We start from the raw sequence: 26,002 nt of genomic DNA, 5'->3' as shown, positions 1-26,002 counted from the left end.
CCTTCAGAATGGAGAGGTTTGATCTTCTTGCAGTCCATGGGACTCTCAAGAGTCTCCTCCAGCACCAAATTCAAAAGCATCAATTCTTTGTCGACCAGCCTTCTTTAGGTGCAATAGTTGATAGGAAATAACACAAAAAGTTGCACTTCCCATAAGGCAGGGATGGGGAGCCTGCAGAGCGCATTAAACATGGGCAAACAATTCAGCAAATATCATCTTCTTCTTCTTCTTCTTACGCGATCACTCATAGCCGAGTAAGATTGTCTTCCATAAACACAATTTTAACAATGAGTCCGTAAGTGACTATGGAGGCCAATTCTGGATCCACACATCCTTCCACAGTGGGGACACAGGTTTCCAGGCAGGAGTTGATCATGGTGAGGGTTTGCCAAGCATGCCTTCCTCTTAGCACGTTTCTCCCTTTCATCCTGAGTTTGAGTGTCTTCAAAGTCCATGACACCTTTGGTAAAGGCTGTTCTCCAATTGGAGCTCTCGCAGGCCAGTGTTTCCCAGTTCTGGGTGTTTATACTAGATTTTTAAAGATTTGTCTTGAGAGAGCCTTTTGTTGACCACCGGCATGACACTTTCCATTTTTAAGTTCGGAATAGAGTAGTTGCTTTGGAAGACAGCAAACATCACACTTGACAGGGCCCTTATTCTGTGTTTTTAAAAGTATGAATCCTTACCAAAGCAATCTGTCAACCACAGAATCCCAGGACATAGTCAGAAGGGAGATGAAGCGACCACCTTGCCGAAGTTACAGAGGTCTGACCATAACCTGGATGAGGCCACAGGTATGCTGCTTTCAGTTTCATGGTGAAAGAAAGCCGAGATCTAAATGTAGTAAATGAATAAACGAATCCCGGGGAAGGGGTGGAGGAGACATTCAATTCTGTTCCCGTTCTGATACAAGATGCGAAATGGAACAGAGCCATCCTTCAAAATCCGCACTTCTCCAGTTCTCCAGCTGAGTAGCGTGAATGACAATGCAACAGACCACTGCAAAGTGTGCGTATAAATAAATCCACTGGTGAAAATAACATACAAAAACACATTGTATTGGGGGGATTGCTTTGCACAAGGATGCCCCCCCCAATCATTCAGTTTGTACAAACTCGACACACACACACACACACACTCACACACGACATACACTATGCTTCTGTTATAAATTCATAGAAAATCAACCATACGTTGGATCTGCACCATTCCACTTTTATTTTACTCCATGAAGGAAGGACTACAAAATGGGGAAGGTTTGATACAGGCCAGCCATAATCCCTTGAGCATACCAGCACATATACAGGGTCCCTGCCCAGTTGCTATGCCAACCCTGATGGTCCTAGACAGAAGACCATCAAGGTCACAAAGGACTTGCATATGGGAGTGGATTCAACACGAACTAGAACAAAGGACAATGGTCAGCTCTTCCCTCTGGGGGCAGGAAACTGCAAACTCCCTTTTGTCCTCTGGAAATGACTCATGTGGAGGGGGGGAGGAGGAACCAGTCAGGTGACAAGATATTCAGGTTACCTCCACAACTCCTCCCTCAACCCCTCCTTTTTGTGATGTGTCAATGATGTAGTCGTGATGTAGTTCTAGGGGTGTAGTTTGGGGGATTAGTAACTAATAAAAGTTGGGGTCTTCTTTTGTTCTGTGCTTCCATTTTGTTTCACCTGGTGGCAGGTTGGAGTCTTGTCGCGACAGTCTTCAATAAAGACCAAACCTACTGGCTGCTGTTTTGCTCTGGTATTCCTGGCTGGTGTCCTTGTTTCTTTGTCCAAGGGAGCCCTCGGATTTCTCCGTTAACAATGCATAAGGTGAAAATGCTTAGACTTGTGTGTTTTGGGAAAAGCTCCTGCTGAAATGCTGATGAATTTTCATGAGGACTTTTCACCCCCCCCGCCCCATGCAAACTGATATGGAAATGTGGAGGACTGAAGTCAAGACCTGAGAAATGAGAGAAACCCAGTTTGACATGTTCAGCTATCGCTGGTTCCAGGGCAGATTCTCAGTAATGCAGAGCGCAGAGACCAGACCTGCCGGGCCTAAGCATTGCTCTGTGTGACTTGCATGTTGCTGGGGAAGATCAGGAGTGGTGGGCAAAGCAGCCTTTCATGGAAGCCCGTCTGCCATTACTGATCTTGTCACTGAGGAGTGCCCGGTAATTCTGGGATGCAGTTTGAAAACTGCTGGGCGAAGCCAAATAGACCAAGCCCTTGCTCCTGAATTTTAATCTGCATTCCTGCAGAATAACTGTGAAAGCTTGTGGGTGTGGGACAGGGAGACATACGTACATCATGTTATAGAGTAACTAATGCGGGGGTAGGTAACCTAAGGCCCGGGGGCCGTATCTGGCCCAATTGCCTTCTCAATCCGGCCCACAGACGGTCCAGGAATCAGCGTGTTTTTACATGAGTAGAATGTGTGCTTTTATTTAAAAGGCATCTCTGGGTTATTTGTGGGGCCTGCCTGGTGTTTTTGCATGAGTAGAATGTGTCCTTTTATTTAAAATGCATCTCTGGGTTATTTGTGGGGCATAGGAATTGGTTCATTCCCCCCCAAAAAAATATATAGTCCGACCCACCACATGGTCTGAGGGATGGTGGACCGGCCCACAGCTGAAAAAGTTTGTTGACCCCTGAACGAATGCATTGTGTCACGATCCTTCCTAGGCTAGAATTGATTTCATGCTTGCGTGTGATGGCTTGTCTCCATTTCTCATCGTTCTAATCTTAAATGCAGTTGGGCCCCAATCCTGCATCAATTTGCAATTAAACAAAATCTGCAGGAAAATGTATGTGCATTTGTGTGCGAATATATTCCACTATACACATCATTGCATGCAATCGTGCCTAACGTGGACATTTTTGCATGCTGTTTTCCTACATAAAATACAGTTTTGTATGCTATTTGCCTCTTTAAAAAAGTGTACTTTCCCCTAATATATGTGTTTTTGGGTTGGATAACTGCTGTGCAAAATTCAGAGAGCTGAAAATTCCAAAAGAAATTTGTGTTTTGGTTTACGTACAGGTTCGGGAAGTGTGGTTTGATGGGCTCACATGAAAATGTGAACCAAACACATTTTACCTCCATTCACCGTTTCTGGGCATAGCGGCTAAGCATATAAGCAACAAGGCTAGCAATCCTGGGTTCGAATCTTCCCACCTAGCCTGGGAATGCACAAAATAGCCTGTCTGAAGCAAGTCGTCGTCTCTTCATCTCAATCCTACCCCTGCCATTTGCAACATGGGGATAATTCTAATAGCAGCCTACTCGATTCGTTGGAAGGATTGCAACAGAGCAATCTGGAGTGTGCTGCTTCATTTATTTGCTATTATTTTGTTAGCTCCGATTGCCTCTTTTTAGACAGCATATGCATATTTGAAATAAAATACAGAGAACTGCAACTGCTAATTAGCATGATGCTTTAACAGCATAGAGAACCCATCTCCCTTTCCTGACATCATTTCTCAAGCTTTTTTTCCCTTTCTTTTTTTCTATCTATCCTCCCCAATGGGTCAGAGGTTAGTTGGCAGCCCTTGGTAGACTCTCTTCTTGGAATAAGGGTCAAGTCACAGCCGCCCGGAGTTCTGATCTGCAGCCAAGCCTTTCCCAAAAGGCACTTTGATCCAGAGCAGAGCAGGTGAAATGTTCAATACTGACGACTCTTGGCTGCCACCTAGCGCTCGTCTGAAGATCCTGCTCATAATTCCATGCCTTTCCATCCAGGGCAGTAAATAGTGTAGCGGCCAAATAACCCAGCTGATATTTTGCTTTTTGGACCAATTACTAGAAAGGGGGATGGGACCCAGGTGGCGCTGTGGGTTAAACCACAGAGCCTAGGACTTGCAGATCAGAAGGTTGGCGGTTCAAATCCCCGCAACAGGGTGAGCTCCCGTTTCTCGATCCCTGCTCCTGCCAACCTAGCAGCTCAAAAGCCCATCAAAGAGCAAGTAGATAAATGGGTACCGCTCTGGCAGGAAGGTAAACGGCGTTTCCATGCGCTGCTCTGGTTCGCCAGAAGCGGCTTAGTCATGCTGGCCACATGACCCGGAAGCTGTACGCCGGCTCCCTCGGCCAGTAAAGCAATATGAGCATCGCAACCACAGAGTCAGTCACGAATGGACCTAATGGTCAGGGGTCCCTTTACCTTTACTAGAAAGTGGGGGGATGAGTATATTTTTTAAAAAGCCCAAAACGTTTCTGTTGGGGGTTATAGGGGCAGAAATTGCCTGCCCGCTCCCCCCAAAAATGTTAAAGTTGTTTATGTATGTAACAACAGTAGCTAGGATTCTATATGTGCTTAAATGGAAAGAAGAAGAAGTTCCAACCAAAGAACAGACAAGTAAGATAATGGACTATGCAGAACTGGCAAAATTAACAGCAAAATTAAGTGAATCTAACGATTATTCCTTTACAGAAGAATGGATGCCTTTTTCGGACTATTTAAAGAAATCTTATAGTATGATGAACTCGCAAGCATGATTTGAGCTATGAGCAGCAGAAGTAATTAGATTATAATATTGTGGTTATTATTTGATAGATGTGAGACATTAACGCTGTATACAGTATAAGGTTGCAGATAGGGGAGAGGGGTATGTGGTAAAGTTTTATTCTTTAACTTAGGGCTGCCATACATCCAAAATGTCCCAGACATTGCCTGGATTCATCCATTTAAAATGTCATCCAGATGGAATTTTCAAAAATTGGTTAAAATGTCATGGAAACCCCGGGTGTATGGCAGCCCATATTAGAAGTGTTGCTTTTTTAATGAACTTCCTAAAAAACAGAGGGTGGTGTTGTTGTTTAGATTTTGCCAAAGAAGCTCAATAACTTTTGTATCCGGATTTTCACTTTTTGACCACTTTAACCTGAAACTGTTCTTAACCTGAAGCACCACTTTAGCTAATGGGGCCTCCTACTGCTGCCACGCCACTGCCACACGATTTCTGTTCTCATCCTGAAGCAAAGTTCTTAACCCAAGGTACTATTTCTGGGTTAGCAGAGTCTGTAACCTGAAGCATCTGTAACCCAAGGTACCACTGTATTCGATTTCACTGGCAAGTGAGAGAGGTTGGGGGCCCAGCGCATGCTTGGTTTTCTTCAGTTGGCTGTGGTGAGATTTGTTTGCGTTTGTGACATGGGGAAGGGATTGTCGGGTCAAGTTAACCATATTGACTTGTATGCTGTCAATGGGTTCTTGTTTTGTCTTGCAAGTATTTCTATTTAAGTTATCTTAGCATATTTAGCTAAATAGTCTTTGAATTTCATCCATTCCTCCTGGTACTCCTCCTTCTGGTCGCAGACTCTTCCGGTCAGGTTGGCTAGCTCCCAAAAGTCCATCATCTTAATCTGCCATTCCTCCACTGTTGGGACTTCTTGTGTTTTCCATTTCTTAGCTAACAAAATCCTAGCAGTTGTTGTGGCATACAAAAACAATCTAACATCTTTCTTGGGCAATTCCAGACCTATTATTCCAAGAAGGAAGGCCTCTGGTTTCTTAATAAATGTATATTTCAACATTTTTTTCAATTCATTATAAATCTTCTCCCAGAAGTCTTTCACCTTGGGGCAGGTCCACCACATATGATAAACGGTACCTTCTTTTTCCTTACATTTCCAACATAGATTATCACTATTGTGATAAATCTTTGCTAATTTTACAGGAGTTAAGTACCATGGGTTCTTGTTGTTGTCTTGTTGGGCTGTGTATGCAATGCAGGCGAGCCGTACCGGTAGGAAACAGCCGTACTAGAAAAGCTAACCAACAGACTGAAACTATAAAATCAAGCAGCAGATTAATCAACCAACACTTTAGTTGATTAACCAGCAAGGAGTGAATTTGAATCGGTCTGGCAGAAAATAAAGGGCAACTGGGTCTGAGCAGGTTTTTTAAGCTATTTTGGAGACAGTGTATTTCTGCCACAGGGACTGGCAATGTTAAAAGAGCCTTTTCATCGAACGACAAGGGGCGGTTCTTTGCTAAATCCTCTTCCATTAGTTCAAGCACTTGTACCGAAGTGCTGGCAACGGTAAAAAATCTGTTTAATGGATTGAACATATTAAGGGCAATTAAATTTGATTGATTGAATGGAAGGTATTAAAAGCAGGAAAACGATCCTTGGTTGGTTTCTATAAATTAGTTGGAGCCGGTTCTTCTTTCACAAATCCGGGGGGATCTCTGTTCTCTTGGTAGCGCAACCAACTTCCAAAGCCCCACCTCCATATCTGGCACCTTCTCTGAGCCCCCCACCAGTTCTGCCGCCCAAGAGGGTACGGAAAAGAGGCCATTCCCTGCGTCATTTTGGCTGGGAATAAAGAAAGCCTTGTGCTCTCCCTGCATCCTCATTAGTCCTTCGGATTCCCTTCAGCTGATTCTGATGTCATGGCGACCCCCCAGGTTCCCTGGCTGGGCTGCTACTATACACTATGGGGCTAGCGTAGGACACGAGCTCCACAAGACTCAGTGGAGGGAGCGGCCAGCTGGCCCCAAGGAGAGCCCCCCCTCCCGCCCCGGGTTCAAAATCCATCTGAACTCTGTCCTGAGGAAGGCCCAGCCTCCGGGTCCACTAGTCTTTTTGCCCAACGCTGGGTTAAGAGGCCTCTCAGGTCAACAGTTCAAATCTAGCCCCAGGTAGTTGCAAAGAAAAGCCTGTTCTCTGTGGCTGGTTTTCAGGTTAAGCTAATTGGTCCCGGAGTGGCCATGGCAACTGTGAGACTGCCAGGATTAAAATGTTGAAAAACACAGCGCTGTTCGTGTAGAAACGATGGGAAAGATGGACAGGCAGAGAGGCAGACAGAGAGATGCGACTGGTCACTTTGAATCAACACACAAGATTCAGCTCAGCTGCTGTCGACAGAGGGTTTGTCCACATTCCTGCTATGCCCTCCAACATTTCTCCGATGAAAATAGGGATGACCTATTCCTAATAATAATAATAATAATAATAATAATAATAATAATAATTTTATTATTTTTTATACCCCACACATCTGACTGGGTTGTCCGAGACACTCTGGGCAGCTTGTGACATATATAAGAACAGAATAAAACATTAAACAACTTCTCTATAGAGGGCTGCCTTCAGGTGTCTTCTAAAGGTTACTAATCTCCTTAGTTCAGGGGTTGCATAACTCCATACCTTCCAACATTTCTCTGATGAATATAGGGTCATCCTAAGGAAAAGCAGGACATTCCAGGATCAAATCATAAACCAGGACAGCTTCTGTAAATCCAGGGTTGTCCCTGGAAAATAGGGACACTTGGAGGGTCTGTTCTACTTGTCTGTTTGCCCCATGCTTTCTAGACATGGGTCTAAGCTGTTTTGCCGTTACCCTTCTGCTTCCCCTTGGAAAACCCCTGGGTTCCCATCTAGCTATACAGTTCTGTGATTCCTTAAGTCTGGGGTGGGTAGCCTGTAGCTGTCCCAACTGCAAGTCCTATCATCTCTGACCATTGGCCATGCCAGCTGGGCAGATGGGAGTTGGGATCCAACAACTTCTTGAGGGTCGCAGGCTCCACATCCCTGCTATAATGCGTCACATCCTTAATCCACCCATTTCCTAGCGCAGGTCCCTGTTTCCCCCCACTTGATGGCATCACCCATCCCAACTTCAGCTGTTTCCCTCGGGGCCTGCCCAAGACATTTTGCTGCCTGAGGGAAAGGACTCCCATATTTCAGGTATAGAAACCAGTTAGACTGGGAGTGAATCCTGCATCAACACCTTCTGCTGCATCAGATACTGTCCTCCAGAACATTGCTGCTGTTTCTCACTGATGCCCAAACACACCCGGCATCTACCACCCGAGGCAGCCCAGTGTCTCACTCTTCCTAATGGTAGAGCCGGTCCTTCTGTCATTTTAGGATCAAAAACAACCCAACCACAATTCCGATGCCCCACCCAATCCTTGTGATGACCAGTTTCCCTATGTTCCTAGTGCTCTCTGGGACTTAAGTCTCTCGTGTTCTCCTCACTCAGCCCCCTCTTTTATTCAGCCAGTGCCCCTGCATACAAATCATCCCCGCACAATGACGCCTTCTCTGTAGCTCCCTCACCTTAAGCCAGGCTATGTAATGTTCCAGGATCCATGAATAGTCTTTGTGCTGTAGAAATGGAAGGGGTCATAAAGACACTGCCTTTTCCAGAAGACCTCCTGCGGCGGGTGAACGAGGTGGTCCAAGTTTTAATGAGTCCTGTAGCGCAGGCAGAACGTAAATCACCCCCTCCGCCCTGTCCCGACCATACGATCTCCCTGGGTAACTATTAGATCATAGGGAGGTCAAGCCAGCCTGATGGAGTCCTTGCAACTCAGCAGTGGCATAGCATGGTTTGCTGGTGCCTGGGGCGCACATGCATGCACCTGGGCAGGGGGCGTGGAGGGTGAACAGAGCCCACAGTACCAGCCCAGCCCTCACCGCTTTTGCCACCAGAGTGACCCCCCCCCAAAAGCCAAGCGGGAGGGAGCCCAGCTGGCCTATGCAGCCCTTAGGCGAATCCTCTTGATGCCTGCAGAGAGGAGTGCCAAACTTTGCCATGCTGGGGTTGCCCTTTGCCGACCTCCCTTTTCCCGTGCCCACTCACCGTCCAGGGAGCACATCAAAGGGGAGCGAGTAATACTGTCTGGACAGCCATTCAGCGAGGGGGCTGGCAACACAGTGGTGAGGCCAGGCCAGGCCAGACTCGGGGGCCCGAAGACCCCTGACAGCAGGCAGGGAAGGATGGGGGACCGGGCCCACCAGGATGTGCCTGGGTAGGATGGGGATCCCCACAGAAGCTTTGGGGCGCCTGGTTCATGCCTCCTTAAAATTGTGCACTTGGGACCACCTGCCCCCCCCACACTAAACGATTGAGTTCTTACAAATGTGGAACAAATACTTTCATTGCTATGTAATAGATTGGGGGAGTGTTTCCGGAGAGTAGAAAATGTAGGGGTTTATTGTTTTTTGTTTAACACAATTAACACCCCGTTGCCCCAATCCCCAATCCTAGAATACTATTTTAGAGCTGAAGAAGGTCAATTTCCTCTGTCCTCTTCTCCCTCGTGACACCCCAATGAACTGTGGGTTCTGTAAATTAAAAAGTTTTTAATGACTTTTTCTTTAAATTTGCAAACTGATATATTTCTGCACACCAGGCACTACCCCAAGTATATAGAAGCACCTTATTTTTGGGGTGGTCCTGTTTCATTTCCAAGCTACTGTGAAGCTTGGTATTATTAGAGGGAATTGCTAACCCCTTTCACCAGAACTGTAAGAGAAAAACCCATTGTTCACTCAGTTTTTATGCAGATCATTGTAGTCCAGTGTTTTCTGTGTTCTTCTCCCGTTTTCCTTTGCCTTCAGAGCTTCCTGCTTACAAAATCAGACTGTTTTATTGATTCCTGTCGAGTTTGCCTGAGGTGTTACTGATCAATACCTCCTAATTGCACCTTGAATAGCCCATTCATATCAGTTTCTTTCCAACAAGAGATGAGTTTTACTTAGTTATTTCTTCCCATTTTTCTTCTTCATTTTTTAAAAGTGAAAGATCACCATTTCACAATATAAACATTAAAGAACTAAGAATAGAAAGGAATCATAAGAACAGGAACTGATGACAAAGCGCAATGAAGAAGAGATAGAATAACAGAATCATAGGGTTGGGAGGGACCCCGAGGGTCATCTAGTCCAACCCCCTGCAATGCAGGAATCTCAGCTAAAGCATCCATGACAGATGGCCATCCTACCTCTGCTTAAAAACCTCCAAGGAAGGAGACCCTAAAACCTCCCAAGAGACTCCATTCCACTGTCAAACAGCTCTTATTGTCAGAAAGTTCTTCATGACATGCATAATGCACACTAGTGTGATATCACTGCAGAGGCATCAAAAATTAGAATAGCAGATTTTGAGTATTTCCTACCAACTGTCCATGATCACAGCCACTGTCGACAGCTGTCCGTCTCCTTCCATCGGCCCGTGCTCCGACGTAAATCAGCAACCCGGGCTTCACAGCCAGGGCACACTATCAGCAGAGAGAACTGCCACACAGAATAGGCGTGAGGCTTGTGGAAGCATACTACAACTACAGATTTATTAAGCATAAATCAGGACAAAGAAACATGTCGTCTCTCTCTCATGTCATCTCAGAGAGAAAGGGAAAAGCAAAATCTATACACAATGGAAGTTCCCAGCATACTGTGCTAGAATGTAAAGAGACATGTGACACGTAACAATTCCACACATCTGTTCCTTAAGGTGGAATACCTTACTGGGTACTGGTGAAGAGAAAGTGTGTTGTTATTGTGGCCCCTAGTGTGGATATTCACAATGGTGTGTGTGTTTGTGTTTGTGCGTGCGTGTGTGTGTGTTTGTGTGTGTGTGTGTCTTAAACATCTGGTTTGTGCACATTTCAGTATTTTTACAGCACAGAGAGAAATCTCACCATGGACAGCTGGATAACTCAGTGCTGATAATAATGCCAATGCTGCAGGTTCAATCCCCGTATGGGATAGCTGTATTGCAGGGGGTTGGACAATGATGACCCTTGGGGTCCCTTCCAACTCTGCAATTCTACCACTCTACCTTTCTCACCCCTGTGGCTGCAAAGCTTAGCTTAAAAAAATGTGTAGAAAGTGCCTGGTGACATCTCAGAAGCTAGAGGGTGGTCTGAGCAGGACCTGTCATGGTCAAGGAGGAGAGGGTTAAGGTTCCCACTCTGCTTTTGACCCTAATTTTGATGCTGAACCAGATATAATGGCTGTGCTTGCATGCCACGGTACGCTATGCCCAACCATGTTGTTGTTGTTTAGTCGTTTAGTCGTGTCCGACTCTTCGTGACCCCATGGACCTGAGCAGACCAGGCACTCCTGTCTTCCACTGCCTCCCGCAACTTGGTCAAACTCATGTTTGTAGCTTCGAGAACACTGCCCAGCCATGTCGTCCTCTGTCGTCCCCTTCTCCTTGTGCCCTCAATCTTTCCCAACATCAGGGTCTTTTCCAGGGAGTCTTCTCTTCTCTTCTCTTCTCTTCTCTTCTCTTCTCTTCTCTTCTCGTGAGGTGGCCAAAGTATTGGAGCCTCAGCTTCAGGATCTGTCCCACCAGTGAGCACTCAGGACTGATTTCCTTCAAAATGGATAGGTTTGATCTTCTTGCAGTCCATGGGACTCTCAAGTGTCTCCTCCAGCACTATGCCCAACTATGGCGTAGTGCAAATAGCTGGCACCCAAGGAGGAGATCCCTGCCCCTCCTCATGACGTGTAGAGGGAGACCTAATTATGCAGGCTAAACAAATTTATACAAATTTGCACCACTGATTCATGTCGCAGAATCTTGCTGCTCTTGATTCAATGTTTGCATTCTGTGGGTGTAAAGATTTCTGACACACACACCCTCAAACATGATGCAAAACAACAACAAAAACCACTTCCAGCTGCGTCAAAGAAGCATCCTTGTGCATCTGAGTAATTCCTCCATTGCTGAGCCTCACCTGATGGACCAGTCTTGTACCATTGTACCTGATGAAGCGGAGAGCAACTGCAGGGGAGTTTCTCTTGCCCCCTAAAGTTGGCCTCTTTCTCTCTGCGGCTTAAGTCCCATTGTTTCCCAGAAGCAGACTGCGTTGTATGTGCTCTCCCTATGGCGTGCCAGCTCCCCAGACATGTGGGATAAAGAAGGCTTCATTGCTATGCACAGGCGCCTCATTCCCCTCCTGCCATCCCTTTCACCGCCCCGAACTCCTGTCCAGCAGCCAAACAACAACCTTTTCATTCTGTTCCAATGGGCGACACGGATTAAAAGACTCGGGAGCTGGCAAGCAACTACTTTGGCCTCTGTGCGCCAAGAGAGGGGACTTGGGCTGCAGCAGGCCAGGGACAAGGGGGATCCCGCTCATCCCAAGAGTTGTAGGGTTGTAAAACTCCGAGGGGACAGCACACCCGTCACCGTGGCGCTGGGGATGGGTTGACATGTGCGTGGGGTAGCCATGTCACGTTACGGATGGTGTACAAGGTTGGGCAAAGGCACAAGTGTCTATATGGCAGCAAGCCTGTGAGTGTGTGAACACCAGCAGGCGTGGAACAGTATTTGCAGCGTCCAAAAGGGCAGTTAGGGCTAAATGCTCTGATCTGAATGGTTTAAAACTGGGTGGGGGGCACCTAGGGGTGAGGGAGACACTGATTCGGCTTGCATTTAAAAGCGAACTCAAACTCATGTTCACTTTCCAAAACGATGCGCAAACTGAAACTCAGCCACCCTTTGCAACGCATAATTCTCGGAATTTTGCGGTAAAGTGGAACTACAACTCTCATCATCCCTAGCTAACAGGACCAGTGGTCAGGGATGATGGGAATTGTAGTCCCAAAACAGCTAGAGGGCCAAGTTTGGCCACCACTGACGTAATGTGTACAGAAATGCATCAATACTAAGGGGAAGAGTGCATATAAAATGCACGTTGGTGAAAATAACAAAGGGAAATGTGTTATATTGGGGAAACATGGCTTGGCAAAAACATGCGTATTAAGGGAAATTGCTTACAAAAAATGGGAGGAATTTACCCTACATTAAAATGCGGTTGAATTTTCACAGGGACTTTAGAAACAATAATGCGGATGGAATGTGGCAAAGTGAATTTAGAACTGGAACTATGAGAAATTGAGAGAATCCGAAAGTGATATATTTACCCATCCCTAGGGCCGCACCTGTAAATTGTGGATTTCAGAATCACCCTCTGAGAGCACAGTTTGCCACGTCTTAGTTCCGTGGGGGGCGTTGTGAGCTGTGATTCTTCCTAGGAATCATGCAAGTCAAACCAGGATGCAGAGGCCAGCAGTCTGAGAGCACCTCACTAGGCATCTACTTATGATCTGCTTCAGGCTGAGTAGCTTTAAAGGACCAAATGGGGACCCTCTTGGTCTCTCGAGTCTCCCAATCCCTGTTTAATTGATAGCTTCAAAAGTACTCTCTGGTGATCTCCAACAGGCGCACTGGAGTATCTGCCAGTAGTTCTGCTTACGGTGACCCGGGGGGGGGGAGGGAAACAGTGCCTCGATCCAGAGGTGATTTTAGGGTAGTGTGACCTTTCCAACCATGCTGGACACCACGCTGCAAGGGGCGCCCAAACAATGCCATAGAACGGAGCACAAGAGGCAGGGGGAGGCACAGAATTTTAGAGTCACACAGGGTGCCCCTGAAATTTGAAGAGCCCAAAGTCTGCCATTGCTGTATCTTGCTGTTCATCTCTGGTTTGTGACCTTCTCATAACATGCGGCATCCCTCACACAAACTGGGAGTCCACCTCAGAACGTGTCCAATCTTTTTGGAGGGCCCAGGTATTGCTTGAATACAGGTGAACACGGTGGACAAGTCACCTTTTGGCGATGTTTGCAAAAATAGCAAGAGAGACTCTCAAAGGCTATGTAAGGATGCTTCCATGTAGACAGCTTCTGTTGCGACTTAACAAATGGTTTTCAGTTATAAGGGCTTCTCCGTGGTGGCACCCTGAATGTGAAGATGTACGGTAACTATTCACCCAGGCATTTCACTCTTAATTGCTGTTCATCTTTCAGTTGGTTGGAGTAGTGTGATTCCTTTTCAATGCTACTGCAGCTGAGGCACTTGTAGTTTATAATGTTCTACTGTGGTATTCCTTAAAAAAAACGTAAGTGAACTTTGAGACAACCTTTGCTAGTAAGCAGCAAATTAATATAACTCTACAATTCTATGGTTCTGTCATAATCTAGTAGTGCAATTTGGAGCTGACTTTCCATTCTATTGGTGAATATTACTTTTTTATGTGTGTCTCTTGCTATGCTCTATCTAATCAGTCCATGGCTCCCGGTGGAGTACAGGATCAGGTTTAAGGTGCTGGTTTTAACCTTTAAAGCCCTATATGGCCTAGGACCCTCATACCTACAGGTCCCCCTCTTCTGGTATGCCCCACGGAGGACCTTACGGTCTGCTAACAACAACACCTTGAAGATCCTGGGCCGCAGGAAAATTAGACTGGCCTTGACTAGAGCCAGGGCCTTTTTGGCCAGGGTAAGGTTACCAGATTTTTTTCAATGAATCCCGGGACACTTGAAAAACATACATACAGACTACACGCTCGGGATATCAATGCTGCAGCAATGGCGGTGGCAGAAGGGCAGCCACTGCCTTGACCTCAGCCACCACATTTCCCCTTCCTCCGAGGCTTCTGTCTCCTTTCTCCATGAGCCTGGGCACCCCCTAAGTTGTTGGTTCTTTGGTGGTGGTGGGGAAGTGGTGCATGGTGGGTCAGGCATGGAAGGTGGAGAAGAAGGGCCGAGAGCGGCAGCGGTGGCGAGGCTCGGACAGCGCGATGCCTCCCTTCCCATCGGAGCAGCCCCAATCCCATTCCTACTTGCATGCAAGCAGGAGGGGGCGGGGATCCCTCAGCTGGGAAGCGAGGCTTCACACTGCCTTTCGGAGTAGCCCCATCCCAACTCCTACTTGCATGCAAGCAGGAAGGGGCAGCCCCAGAGAGTAGCTGGGGAAACTCACCCAGACGGGCGGGGTATAAATAAATTATTATTATTATTATTATTATTATTATTATTATTATTATTATTATTTATCTCAGGCAGCGCAACGCCTCCCTTCTCTGAGCCTGGCCTCGGCTGAGGAGGGCGGGATGCAAATGAAATATTATTATTATTATTATTGACTTGGCCGTTCTGGAATTTTCCCGAGGAGTTAATTAATTTTTTTAAACCCACCACATGAGAGATGTGCTTTCTTCGGAGCTGGTATGAGAGCACGGTGCCCCCCAAAACACACATTTTGGGCGCCATGTGAAAAAGCCAGATATCCCAGTTTTATCAGGGCAGCTGAGGGATATGAGAGAGCATCTGGGAAGTGCAACCCTTAGTCACCCACGAGGCCGGGCCATGATCCCAGGTGTGCCCTCTGCAATCCCTGGCTGGGTCACGCACCCCTTGTGGGAGGGGGGTCAAAAAGCCTTGGGCCTGCTCCGCTTCTCAGAAGAACCCTCCAAGGCCACTTTTAAACGATGGCTTTTTTTTCTCTTTCACTTTGCTTTTCTTTTGTGTACCCAACCCCTTCCCAGGCCGGGGCTTTCAGGGACTGCGTGTTCCTGCAGCGGACCGCACTCTTCGCGGCAGAGCCGGCGGGGGGTATCAATCTTGCCACGACGAGCATGAAAATGGGACACCTTGAGACACCGGCCAGAGCACAGAGCCCCTTGTGTTCTTGGCCAGGGGCTGGCGGCGTGGCCTCGGGCCCATTAATAAGGCCCTTTTGTGGGGATGACGGCTCCCGGCTCCAGAGGGACGCGCAAGGCTTGGTCAACAGAGGCTGCTTTCGCCCGGGGAGGGGAGGCCGAGCGAGGGGTTAGGGGGCTGGGAACCTGGCTGTGGGCCAGAGGTGTGGCAGGCGAGGCTTTTACAAAAAAAAAAAAAAGGTTGGGAGGCGGCTGGCCTGGCAACTACAAATGCTCCCCCTGCCCTGTGCGACTGCAATGGTGTCTGGGGTGTGCCCAAGGCCTGTCCTCAGTTGAGATGCCATGGCAGCGAGGCTATCGTTAAATAAGTTGGAGTTCTTGTTATTACATATACCAAGAAAAAAGCACACCAAGAACTCAGGCCAATATAAGTTTCAGTAGTGGGAGTCGTATCTACTCGCAAATCAATGGTCAATTGTAAGACAAATTAATCCATTCAAAAGTATGTATTCTGACAAGGATTACAAACTCAAATAGAGATTACAAATTCAAACACAGATTACAAACTCAAGCTCATAAGGATATGCATAACACAATAATTCATTACAGAATTAGAGATAAGAGTTTATGAGTAGAGATAAGTTCATGTTAGTCCATACTGTAGTCAGATTCGAAGTGAAGGTCTTAGTTTCAATCACTGAGCAGAAGTCAGAAGTCAATTATGGATCAGAAACTAGGACAGGGGCCTGTTTCGATGTATTCACCTTTATCAGCTAATTTTTAAGGGGTCGTCTAAGTTTGAAGAATTCGTATAAATATATCCTGTTATTTTCTACATTTCTCAGAGACAACTAAGTGTGGTTAGATCAGGGGTCTGCAACCCGCGGCTCCGGAGCCGCATGTGGCTCTTTTACACCTTTGCCGCGGCTCCGGGGCGGATACTAGCGAGGGGAGGAGGCGCATTGTGCACCCTGACACTCCCCACTGTGACGGGCGCTGTACTGGCTGTGATGTCGCATGGGGGCGGTGCGTGCGTTAGTCACGCACTGTCCCGACGTCACCTTCCCACCCGCTGTCAGATCGCGGCTCTGGAGATATATTTGTTTTAAATGTCGCAATGGTTTTGCGGCTCCCAGTTTTTTTTCTTCTTCGGAAATGGGTCCAAGTGGCTCTTTTTGTCTTAAAGGTTGCAGACCCCTGGGTTAGATCAACGTGTATCTTAAGCTTTTCTGTGAGAAACGTAATTTTGTAATCTCTGTTTGAGTTTGTAATCTCTATTTCACATAATCCTCCTTACAAAACTTCTTGCAGTCCTACTAGCGTGATCTGTTTGTTACAATTGCTTTTCAGATAATTCAAATATTTACTCCAGTCCTCTGAGAATCTCTGGTCCCGCAGGTTTTCAATCCTTCCTGTCATCTTATCTAATTCTGCATAGTCCGTTAATTTCGTCTGCCATTCTTCTTTCGTCGGTAATTCTTCTTGTTTCCATTTCTGTGCCAGTAATATTCTTGCTGCCGTTATTGCATATAAAAACAATTTACTATTCTGTTTGTTAATATCCTCCCTCAACGATAAGCATCCTAAGGAGCCCAAGGAGAAAAAGCCACATTGCGTCCCCCACTACTCCCCTGTAGAAAGATTCCCTGCCTTGCACATGGGTGTACCCAGGGGTTTTGTTAGGGGTGGCGGGACTTATGATAGGAGGGGCAGAACTGATGTGATTGGTCAGTTAGTTAAACATTTCTATTGTTTTACTTGATGTGGGGAGGGGGGACTGCCCACCCCACCCGCTTGGCTGCACCCATGCCCTTGCACAATTACCGTATTTTTCGCTCCATAAGATGCACCTGACCATAAGACGCACCTAGTTTTTAGAGGAGGAAAACAAGAATAAAAAAAAATATATTCTGAACGAAGCACTGGATGTATGATTTTTGTGGTTCATGCTGTGGCCACAGACATGATATGTGATTTGACGGTGAGTTTGGGGTATCCCAGTGCAAAAATCCTGAGGATCCATGTGGATCTGTGCTTTGCACCATTGCAGCCCCACACAACAGTGGGTGCATGATTTTTTGGGTGCAGGCTGTAGCCATGGGCATGCTATGTGATCTGATCATGAATTTGGGGTGACCCAATGCAAAAATCCTGAGGATCCATAAGCTTTTACCTCCCGCCTCCGAGGCAGCCTCCTTTATGTCTAGCGTCCCTTATCTCCCTCCTGTTCGCTTGCCGATCAGCTGCTATCTTTCAACAGTTTGCCTTAGTGTCTTTTCCTTAGCTGAAGCAGTTTTTTGTTCCTCCTTTGTCTTCTAATTTCTCTCCTCATTGCTTGTTTTACTATTCCTGTGCCCTCTGCTTGCAACTTCGCTGTCTTTACCTCCCCCCTCCCAGGCAGCCTCATTTATTTCTAGCGTCGCCTTACTTTTTAGGAGGGAAAAAGTGTGTCTTGTGGAGCAAAAAATACGGTAAATGTTTTTGGTCACAGAGGCTGGAGGTTTCCGGGAATTAGGAGGGGGAATTCTTGACAAAAGAGAGTCGTATTTTGTTGCTCTACTTTGTGCATCAGAGGCTTAAAGAGTTCTGTCAGCTTAGAAGCAAAGACTGACACTCAGCTCTGAGACACAACATCAGACTGTCCTACATCTTAGGTGCAGATAATTGGGGGGGGCGGGGGGGAGATGCTTTAACCACTCCACTCTGCAGCCCTCTCTGAGCCAGGAATCCAGGAGTCTGCTTTAACCACCCTCTGCCCTTCCTCCTCATCTCCATCTACACGCAAACCTCTAAAGTTCAAAATTCTCCTTTCTCAGCTGGGAACCTGCCACAGAGAACCTTGGTTCTTCAAATAACTAGTTAGGATGTCCTTTGTCCCAAGCTTCACCTGATTTCTGTGAGGCAGGCAGTGCCTCTGAACATGTGCAGAGTGCTCTTTGGCAACCAGGCCCTTGCAACTTTGGGCTTAGCATAGAGGGCAGCTAAGTGAGGGGGTGCAGCTTTCAGGCAAGTGTTAGTTTCTCTGCTCCCCTCTGTTTTTAAAACTATTTAAACCCATCATCTCTGCCCCTCCTTTCCCCAATCTCTCCTCCAGCCTTGTCTCCTCTAAACAGCCCTAAATGCGTTTCCTGCTGACGCGTCAAGCTGAAAAGAAACCCAGAAGTTTGCAGGAAAGAGTTTTTGGAATTTGCTGTCTTTAAAGAACCACTGGAGTGGAAAGCCGGTCAGGGGCTTTGAAGAGACATTTAATTGAAATCTTTCTTAATTAGCGTCTCAGCTGCCTGACTCAACCTGCCTCTGAGATGAATCAAAGATCTGTCATTTGGGCGCTTTTGGTAAGAACAGGCAACAGATTACCAAGGAAAAGGCAGCTGTGTGCTATGCTTCATGTCTCAAAAGATGCTGAAACACCAAGTGGAAGATAATACTTTCTGCCATGGAAGCCCTTTCCGTCCAGGCACTTTGAAAGCTAGCTGCAGAAAGTTACTCAGTGGGAAAGACACTCTGCACAAGCACAGGGGCATCCTTATATATATTTTTTTCCTTTCCCTTGAGCATATGTAGAGTGCCTTTTCTTTTTTCCAGTTTTATTTTTCTTACAGTTTCAAAAAAAATTCACATATACACTCCAATACATAATAATTTTTTTCTTTTGCTTTGTCAACTTTCTACCCCGTTCTCCATGGTGTTTTTTATTTCTGCCCCTTGCTGCACCCTATCCTCTCTCTCTTGTACCGTAGTAACAATACGGTCATCTCTAATTCCTTCTGCTGTTCATAGTTCAAATCCTGCTGGCGAATTCATCATACTATAGTATTTCTTTAAATAGTCCGAAAAAGACTTCCATTATTCTTCAACCAGACAATCATCATTGGGTTCTCTTATTTTAGCTGCCAATTCTGCATAATCCATCGCTTTATTTATCCATTCTTCTTTGCTGGTAGCTACTTTTTCCTTGCCAACAAAGGTCCGTGTAGTAAAAGCTATGTTTTCCCAGTAGTGATGTATGGAAGTGAGAGCTGGACCATAAAGAAGGCTGATCGCCGAAGAATGGATGCTTTTGAATTATGGTGCTGGAGGAGACTCTTGAAAGTCCCATGGACTGCAAGAAGATCAAACCTCTCCATTCTGAAGGAAATCAGCCCTGAGTGCTCACTGGAAGGACAGATCTTGAAGCTGAGGCTCCAATACTTTGGCCACCTCATGAGAAGAGAAGACTCCCTGGAAAAGACCCTGATGTTGGGAAAGATGGAGGGCAAAAGGAGAAGGGGACGACAGAGGACGAGATGGTTGGATAGTGTTCTCGAAGCTACCAGCATGAGTTTGACCAAACTGTGGGAGGCAGTGGAAGACAGAAGTGCCTGGCATGCTCTGGTCCATGGAGTCACGAAGAGTCAGACACGATTAAATGACTAAACAACAACTTCCTTCCATTTTGGGGCATAGAGAATTCTGGCTGCTGTCGTTACATACATAAACAGCTGAATCATCTTTTTTTGGAACTTCTGTCCCTGTAGCTACTAAGAGAATAGCTTCAGGTTTTTGGGAGGGTATTATCATTTTTTTATCTCATCATATATCATTTCTCCTAATTCCCTCGCTTTTTTACATGTCCACCACATCAGAGTGCCCTTTCTTGACCACTGAGTAACCACTGCTTACACTATTATATCTGGGATCGGGAGATGAAAGGTCTATATCAAGAGATATGGCTCTCAGGCAGAGTTGACTCCAAATACAGCACTTCTCTTGATGCGCGCTTGGTGTACAGCATATCGCCTTATCTCCCTGTGAACAAATAAGAATGAATTTTGAATAAACAGGTTGTCTGGAAGCGGCCCTGTTTTGCTTTTTCCTAGAACCTCAATGTCTACCAGGTACAGCCAAGTGCGAAATAGTGGCTTAGAAAGAGGAGTGTGGATATACTTAGAATTAAAGAAGAAGGCACCTCTGACTACATCTTAGAACAGGTATTTGTTTTGAGTTTTTGAGGTCACATTCTATTCCATATAAAAATCCATGCCCCTTGCTTTGTTTCAGCAGCCTAATTTGGTGAATCGTTTTTATTGATTTTCCCAATTTTACCAAATCAGCCACAAATTAAGACAAATTTAATTCAACTTTTCCAAAATTTGCTTTCCCGCACTCTGTTCTTGGTGTGTCCAAAGTTTCCTCTTGTTTCTGCTTTATTTTCTTAGTTGTTTCTAGTTCACATTCCATTCCTTGCAGTTAACCTTATAGTACAATAGTTTTTGCATTTTTAAAAACTTATTTATCCTTAACCGTCAGCCAATTCCTGCACATGCAATATTTCAACATTTGCAATATCGACAAGTTGCTATTGTGAAACAACTGGGAATCATGAGCGCTTTATGAGCTACCACAAATCTCCCGAAATCCTGGATCTACCGTCTGCCAGGCACTGGAGTACAGAATTTACATCACTGGCAGACTTGAGGCCTGGGAGCCTCTCTAGATCTAAGCATTTTGTGTAAAACGCCTGGTTGTTTTGGTCATACAGAACAAAGGAGTGACATTTGTTGTGTGAACGAGCTCTCTGGACAAAAGTAGGTTTTGCATTTTCATGAACCGCTTTGGCAATCTGGTTTTGCTGCATATTTTTGTCAGGCTCTTGCCTGTGATTCTGGGGCAAATGAGATGTTTCTTTTTCCATCTTTAGCCATCTCACGGCTGCCTGCCGTGTGTTGTCATGTCACTGCTGTTGCAGGGAGATCGTGGCCATCATAGGTGGGCAAGGACTCTGACCTCATAGCTCGTCCAGGAGCATTTGCTCTCTTCTCCCATCAAGAACGCTCAAAGCTTCTGCCCAATGGCTTTCTTTTGTTGCTTTGCCAGGGCACAGGGCACTTGGCATGGAAGATGTGAGATGTTAAGGCCTGGCGTGAACCCCATTCCCCCTCCCTCCTCCAGCCTTTCACACGCATATGCTCTGGCGATGGCTAACCCTCTTGTATAAAACCCCTTGCAGCGCACAGAACGAAATCTGTCTGAGTTTGCAGAGCCTGGAGGAGAAGCCTGACCATGGAAGGGCAACGACTCTCATCCTACGGAAGGCGTTTCGGCGCACAGACTTCCTCCATTCACCACGCCTTGAGGTTCTCGCCAGGGCGCAGGTACCTGTCTTCAGGTGCCGGCACTCAGCTCTCCGTCACCAAGCTGAAGACCTCCAGTCTCAGCTTCCGTGCCGGCCCCAAGTTCTCCCCAGACAAGGTGGATTTTTCCCTGGCCGATGCCCTCAACACCGAATTCAAGGAGACCCGCACCAACGAGAAGGTGGAGATGATGGAGCTGAACGACCGCTTTGCCAGCTACATAGAGAAGGTCCGGTTCCTGGAGCAGCAGAACAAAGTCCTGGTGGCCGAGCTCAACCAAATCCGAGACAAGGAGCCCACCAAGTTGGCCGACATCTACCAGGAGGAGGTGAGGGAGCTCCGCCACCAGGTGGACCAGCTCACCAACTCCAAGGCCCGTCTGGAGATCGAGAGAGACAACCTGCTGGAGGACCTCAACAATCTCCGGCAAAAGTAAGGAAGCTCCAGGGTTTATTTTCAAGTTTTGACTGGGCTGGGTGGGGTAAAAGGTAAAGGGACCCCTGACCATTAGGTCCAGTCATTGCCGACTCTGGGGTTGCGGCGCTCATCTCGCTTTATTGGCCAAGGGAGCTGGCGTACAGCTTCTGGGTCATGTGGCCAGCATGACTAAGCCGCTTTTGGCGAACCAGAGCAGCGCATGGAAACGCCGTTTACCTTCCCGCTGGAGTGGTACCTATTTATCTATTTGCACTTTGACATGCTTTCAAACTGCTAGGTTGGCAGGAGCAGGGACCGAGCAACGGGAGCTCACCCCGTTGTGGGGATTCGAACCGCTGACCTTCTGATCAGCAAGTCCTAGGCTCCGTGGTTTAACCCACAGTGCCAGGGCTGGGTGGGGAAGCACCTGCAAATAGGGAATGAGGCAAGGAAGCAATATGCAGAGGCTTGGGGAATTGAGGATTTGGAGGAGATATGTGAGGTGCATCCACATCATGCATTTTAAACACATGGGAACAGGGAATTTATCCCTCACAGAGCTACAGTTCCCAGCACACTTCACGAATTCCAGTTCCCAGGATTCTTGGGGGGACGGCATGTCCTTTTAAACGCATGGTGTGGGTGAGTCCTTTGTGAATGGGCTTTGCACACTCAAGGCCTTACTGGCTGCCTTGTTTGGCTTTGGAATGGGATTTTTTCCCCAGCAGGTCGTATTGGCAAATGAGTTTTGGGAGGGGTACATTGGCCTTCCTTTTTGGCACGTGGCTAGGCTTGGTTGCTTGACCCATCTGGATCAGGGAGTGTCAGATTGTGCATCTGGGGAACTCGTGGGTTCCCTGGGGTTCCTCAGATGATTATTAGGAGTTTTCCATGAAAAGACTGGTCATGGGAAATGAGCGTCCCTTGGTGACAGCTTGTGGTCTTCCCTTCCAAGCCAGAGCTGCAGGGGAGTGGCATATAATCTATAGCACATTCTCTATTAACAGAAAAATATAATGAGGCCCAAGCATAGGAGCCAATGCCTAGGTGCCAAGGTCCCTTCATCTTCCCCCAGTAAAATATTTGGGGTGCAGGGCCTTCCCAAAGTTGATGGGCATTGCCATTCAATTGGTGTGTGTGCTCTGCATCTTGTGATTGATTATGCGGGGTGGGGCTTACCTGGGGCCCCCAATATTTCATTCAAGTTGGCTCCCTTGGGCCCAAGAGGTCTGGCCAGTATACCATGTGAACGTGGAAAGTTTCCATAAAGGCAGGAAGCCTGAAAACTGCTAAACTATTGTTATTTCTTCTATGAGCATTTGCTAGTGATCTGCCAGCTCTTTGACTGCAGACTAGGTTAGCTTCCAGGGCTAGCTCTCTTGGGAGCACTAGCCACCGTGTAGTAGGCTCGGGTCGGGCCTGGGCTCGGCCACATGTCCTTGCCCTTCCGGTGCTCTCCTACCTCTCCTCCTCAGCGGTGGCGCCAGCAGTGGCGCAGCAAGGGCGGGGCTCCCCTCTTTTTTCTCCTTCATCTTTCTCTCTATTCCTTCTCTCCTCCTCCCTGCGTTGGCTCTAGGGCTTTCCTGGCCCCAGAGCGCCTCTGGGCAGTCAGTTGGATGACTGGGCGTCTCGCTCCTGGCTCAATTTGGGTCATGGGAGGGGGTCAGCGGTTCCCCCAGTTGACGTGCCAGGCGTCCCCAGTTCCCCCTCAGCAGTGGCAGCAGCAGTCTTAGCAGCCCAGTGCCAGCCTGGTAGCGCTGTTGGCTCTGGCTGGCTTCAGGAGCTGCTCACTGGCGTGGTGTCCGCCATTTTACCTCGCTGGAAGTCCCTATATGGCGTGTCTTGTGCCGTTGAACCAATCATGCAACATTCATTCCCTACTAATAAATCTACAACACTTAAAATATAAATCTGGGGACATTAAATGAAATCCGGGGATGGATTTTGTCCGGGGACAGATTTGTTAATCCGGGAACTGTCCCCAGGAAACGGGGATTTCTGGTAACCCTACCACAGAGGGTCTGGAACGCCTGGAATGCCACTGCTAATGTGATGGCAAAAATGACCACAAACACAAATATTTTTTTAAATGACCTCAGAGGAGCAGTGCTGGTTGGTGCCTGTTGAGGCTGGTAGGGCGGAAGGCAGGGAGCCCAACAGTAGGTGGTGCTAGAGAGCCAATGACACCCAAGTTTTGTCCCCATCCTCTTCCCTGCTGAGTTCTACAAGGGCAAAACTGAGACAGAGGAGGAGGAGGAAGCAGAAATCCAGAGCCACCCACTGGATTTGATGTAAACACAAAGGCAGGTGGTCTTCCAGGAATCAGGATGGAGGTTGATGGGGCAGTGCCCCATTTGCCATAATGGAGCAGCCTCCACAGTGGAGGAGCTGGGGGCAGCAACAGCGCCAGGTGCCTCTAATAGCGTAATGTTTTGTGCTAGCATCTGGTACTGGGAGGGTAGTTCATCCCAACCGCTGTTGGCCATGGGATTGGATAGACCAGAGTCATAGAATTGGAAGAGATCACCTACTAGTCCAATCCCCTGCTTAGTGGATGATTGACAACACAGCATCCCTGACTGATGCCTGTGCAACCTCCCCTTAAGACTGCAGCCCAGGAGAGCCCTTCCTAATCTCTTATTCTTTAGAGCAAGTGTAGAGACCTCCAGAAGCTGCTGAACTACATCATTCCTGGCCATGTTTGCTGGGGCTGATGGGGGTTGAACCTCAGCACCGTCGGGAGGGGTTCCCAAACCGAGTGCTTTTTTCCCCTGGAGGAACTCAAAGTTACCCAATACCAACACCTCTTTTTTCTAGCAGAGAAGCACTGGTTAAATGTGTGGCACTTACTGTAGCAACTTCATGGCAAGGTTGCCGGCTTGGCTCTGCGACTGTGGGTGCCATGCAGTGTGCATGGCCCTGGCACTGAAATTTGTGGGTGCCCAGTTCCTTCATGGGGAGTTTTGTGGGTGCTCAGGCACCCAAGGCCCCAGGGGGTTGGCACCTATGCTTCACGGTAAGTACTGTCACCTTTTCCCCCCAGAAGAAAAGCACTGCCAACATCTGCTTTAGAAGACCCCCCTGAGATGAACAGTTACCAATGTGAGAAAATCTGAATTTAGCAACAAGGAGGCACAGATCCATCCATTTTGGGTGGACAGTGAGACATGCGCCCACCTTCTTGATCAAATGCGATCCCCGGGAACTCTCATTCAAGGTTGAAATTTAGGGGTTTGCTGTGTGGTGTGATAACACAGAGACAATTTTAAAAAGCAGGTGAGGCAGGAGTTGCAGGCCAGCTAGCCACTGGTCTGGTTGCCTGTGGTAAGAAATCAACTCTACACAATTAACAAGAAAGGTTTCCAAAAGTTGCATATTTTATTGATTGAGGCCACAAGTGAGTAACACAAAGATGTGGGCCAATAAATATGGTTATGGGTTAGTACAGCGTTTATGGACTTAACTGCAGGTGGAACATCTAATAGCTCCTGGGAAGATGGAGAGATGAATTCTTCCTTGCAGCATAAAGGTAAAGGTAAAGGTACCCCTGCCCGTACGGGCCAGTCTTGACAGACTCTGGGGTTGTGCGCCCATCTCACTCAAGAGGCCAGGGGCCAGCGCTGTCCGGAGACACTTCCGGGTCACGTGGCCAACGTGACATCGCTGCTCTGGCGAGCCAGAGCCGCACACGGAAACGCCGTTTACCTTCCCGCTGGTAAGCGGTCCCTATTTATCTACTTGCACCCAGAGGTGCTTTCGAACTGCTAGGTTGGCAGGCGCTGGGACCGAGCAGCGGGAGCGCACCCCGCCGCAGGGATTCGAACCGCCGACCTTTCGATCGGCAAGTCCTAGGTGCTGAGGCTTTAACCCACAGCGCCACCTGCGTCCCTTCCTTGCAGCATAGGAAGGATCAAGTAACATCACCTCTTGTTTAGCATCTAAGCTACGGACCTGTGGCATAGCCAGCCCCAAACCTTTCCCACCAATATCCTCTCTCCATTGAATAGCACTAAAGCACTCAGGTGTAGAGCTGGCAACCAGCCCTAGTGTTCCAATAACAGCACAGGCCCAGGGAAGCCGACATAGAGACTTCTAGATTTTGTTTGACTCCAGCTACTATGAGCTCCAGCTGGTACAGTGTATTCCTAACAAGATCAGCAAATAAAACTGCCAATATCATAATACTGTTGTGCAAATCAATCATGTGGTTGTGTGTACAGTCCGGGTTGCCACGCCTTAAAAAGGAGATTGTAGATTTTACATAGTTTGGAGAACGTGGATAGAGAGGAGT

At 47.3% G+C, this 26,002-nt stretch overlaps 1 protein-coding gene across 2 annotated transcripts in view; it reads left to right on the top strand.

Moving 5' to 3' along the window:
* Positions 1–708: 708 nt before the first annotated feature.
* GFAP (glial fibrillary acidic protein) overlaps positions 709–26,002 on the top strand; it is a 40,464-nt gene continuing 15,170 nt past the window's right edge. Inside the window, exons 1-2 of one of the 2 annotated variants that reach the window (XM_083709629.1) lie at positions 709–794; positions 21,171–21,726. In XM_083709629.1, the coding sequence (XP_083565755.1) occupies positions 21,224–21,726 (503 nt within the window). In that variant the 5' untranslated portion in view covers positions 709–794; positions 21,171–21,223. Of the gene's footprint in view, positions 795–20,860; positions 21,727–26,002 lie in introns of those variants that run through there. The other variant, XM_083709630.1, reaches the window with a different exon arrangement.

Source organism: Podarcis gaigeae (assembly GCF_964106915.1).
Source record: "Podarcis gaigeae genome assembly, chromosome: 13".
Lineage (NCBI taxonomy): Eukaryota > Metazoa > Chordata > Lepidosauria > Squamata > Lacertidae > Podarcis > Podarcis gaigeae.
This window is presented reverse-complemented; position numbering and strand designations above follow the sequence as displayed.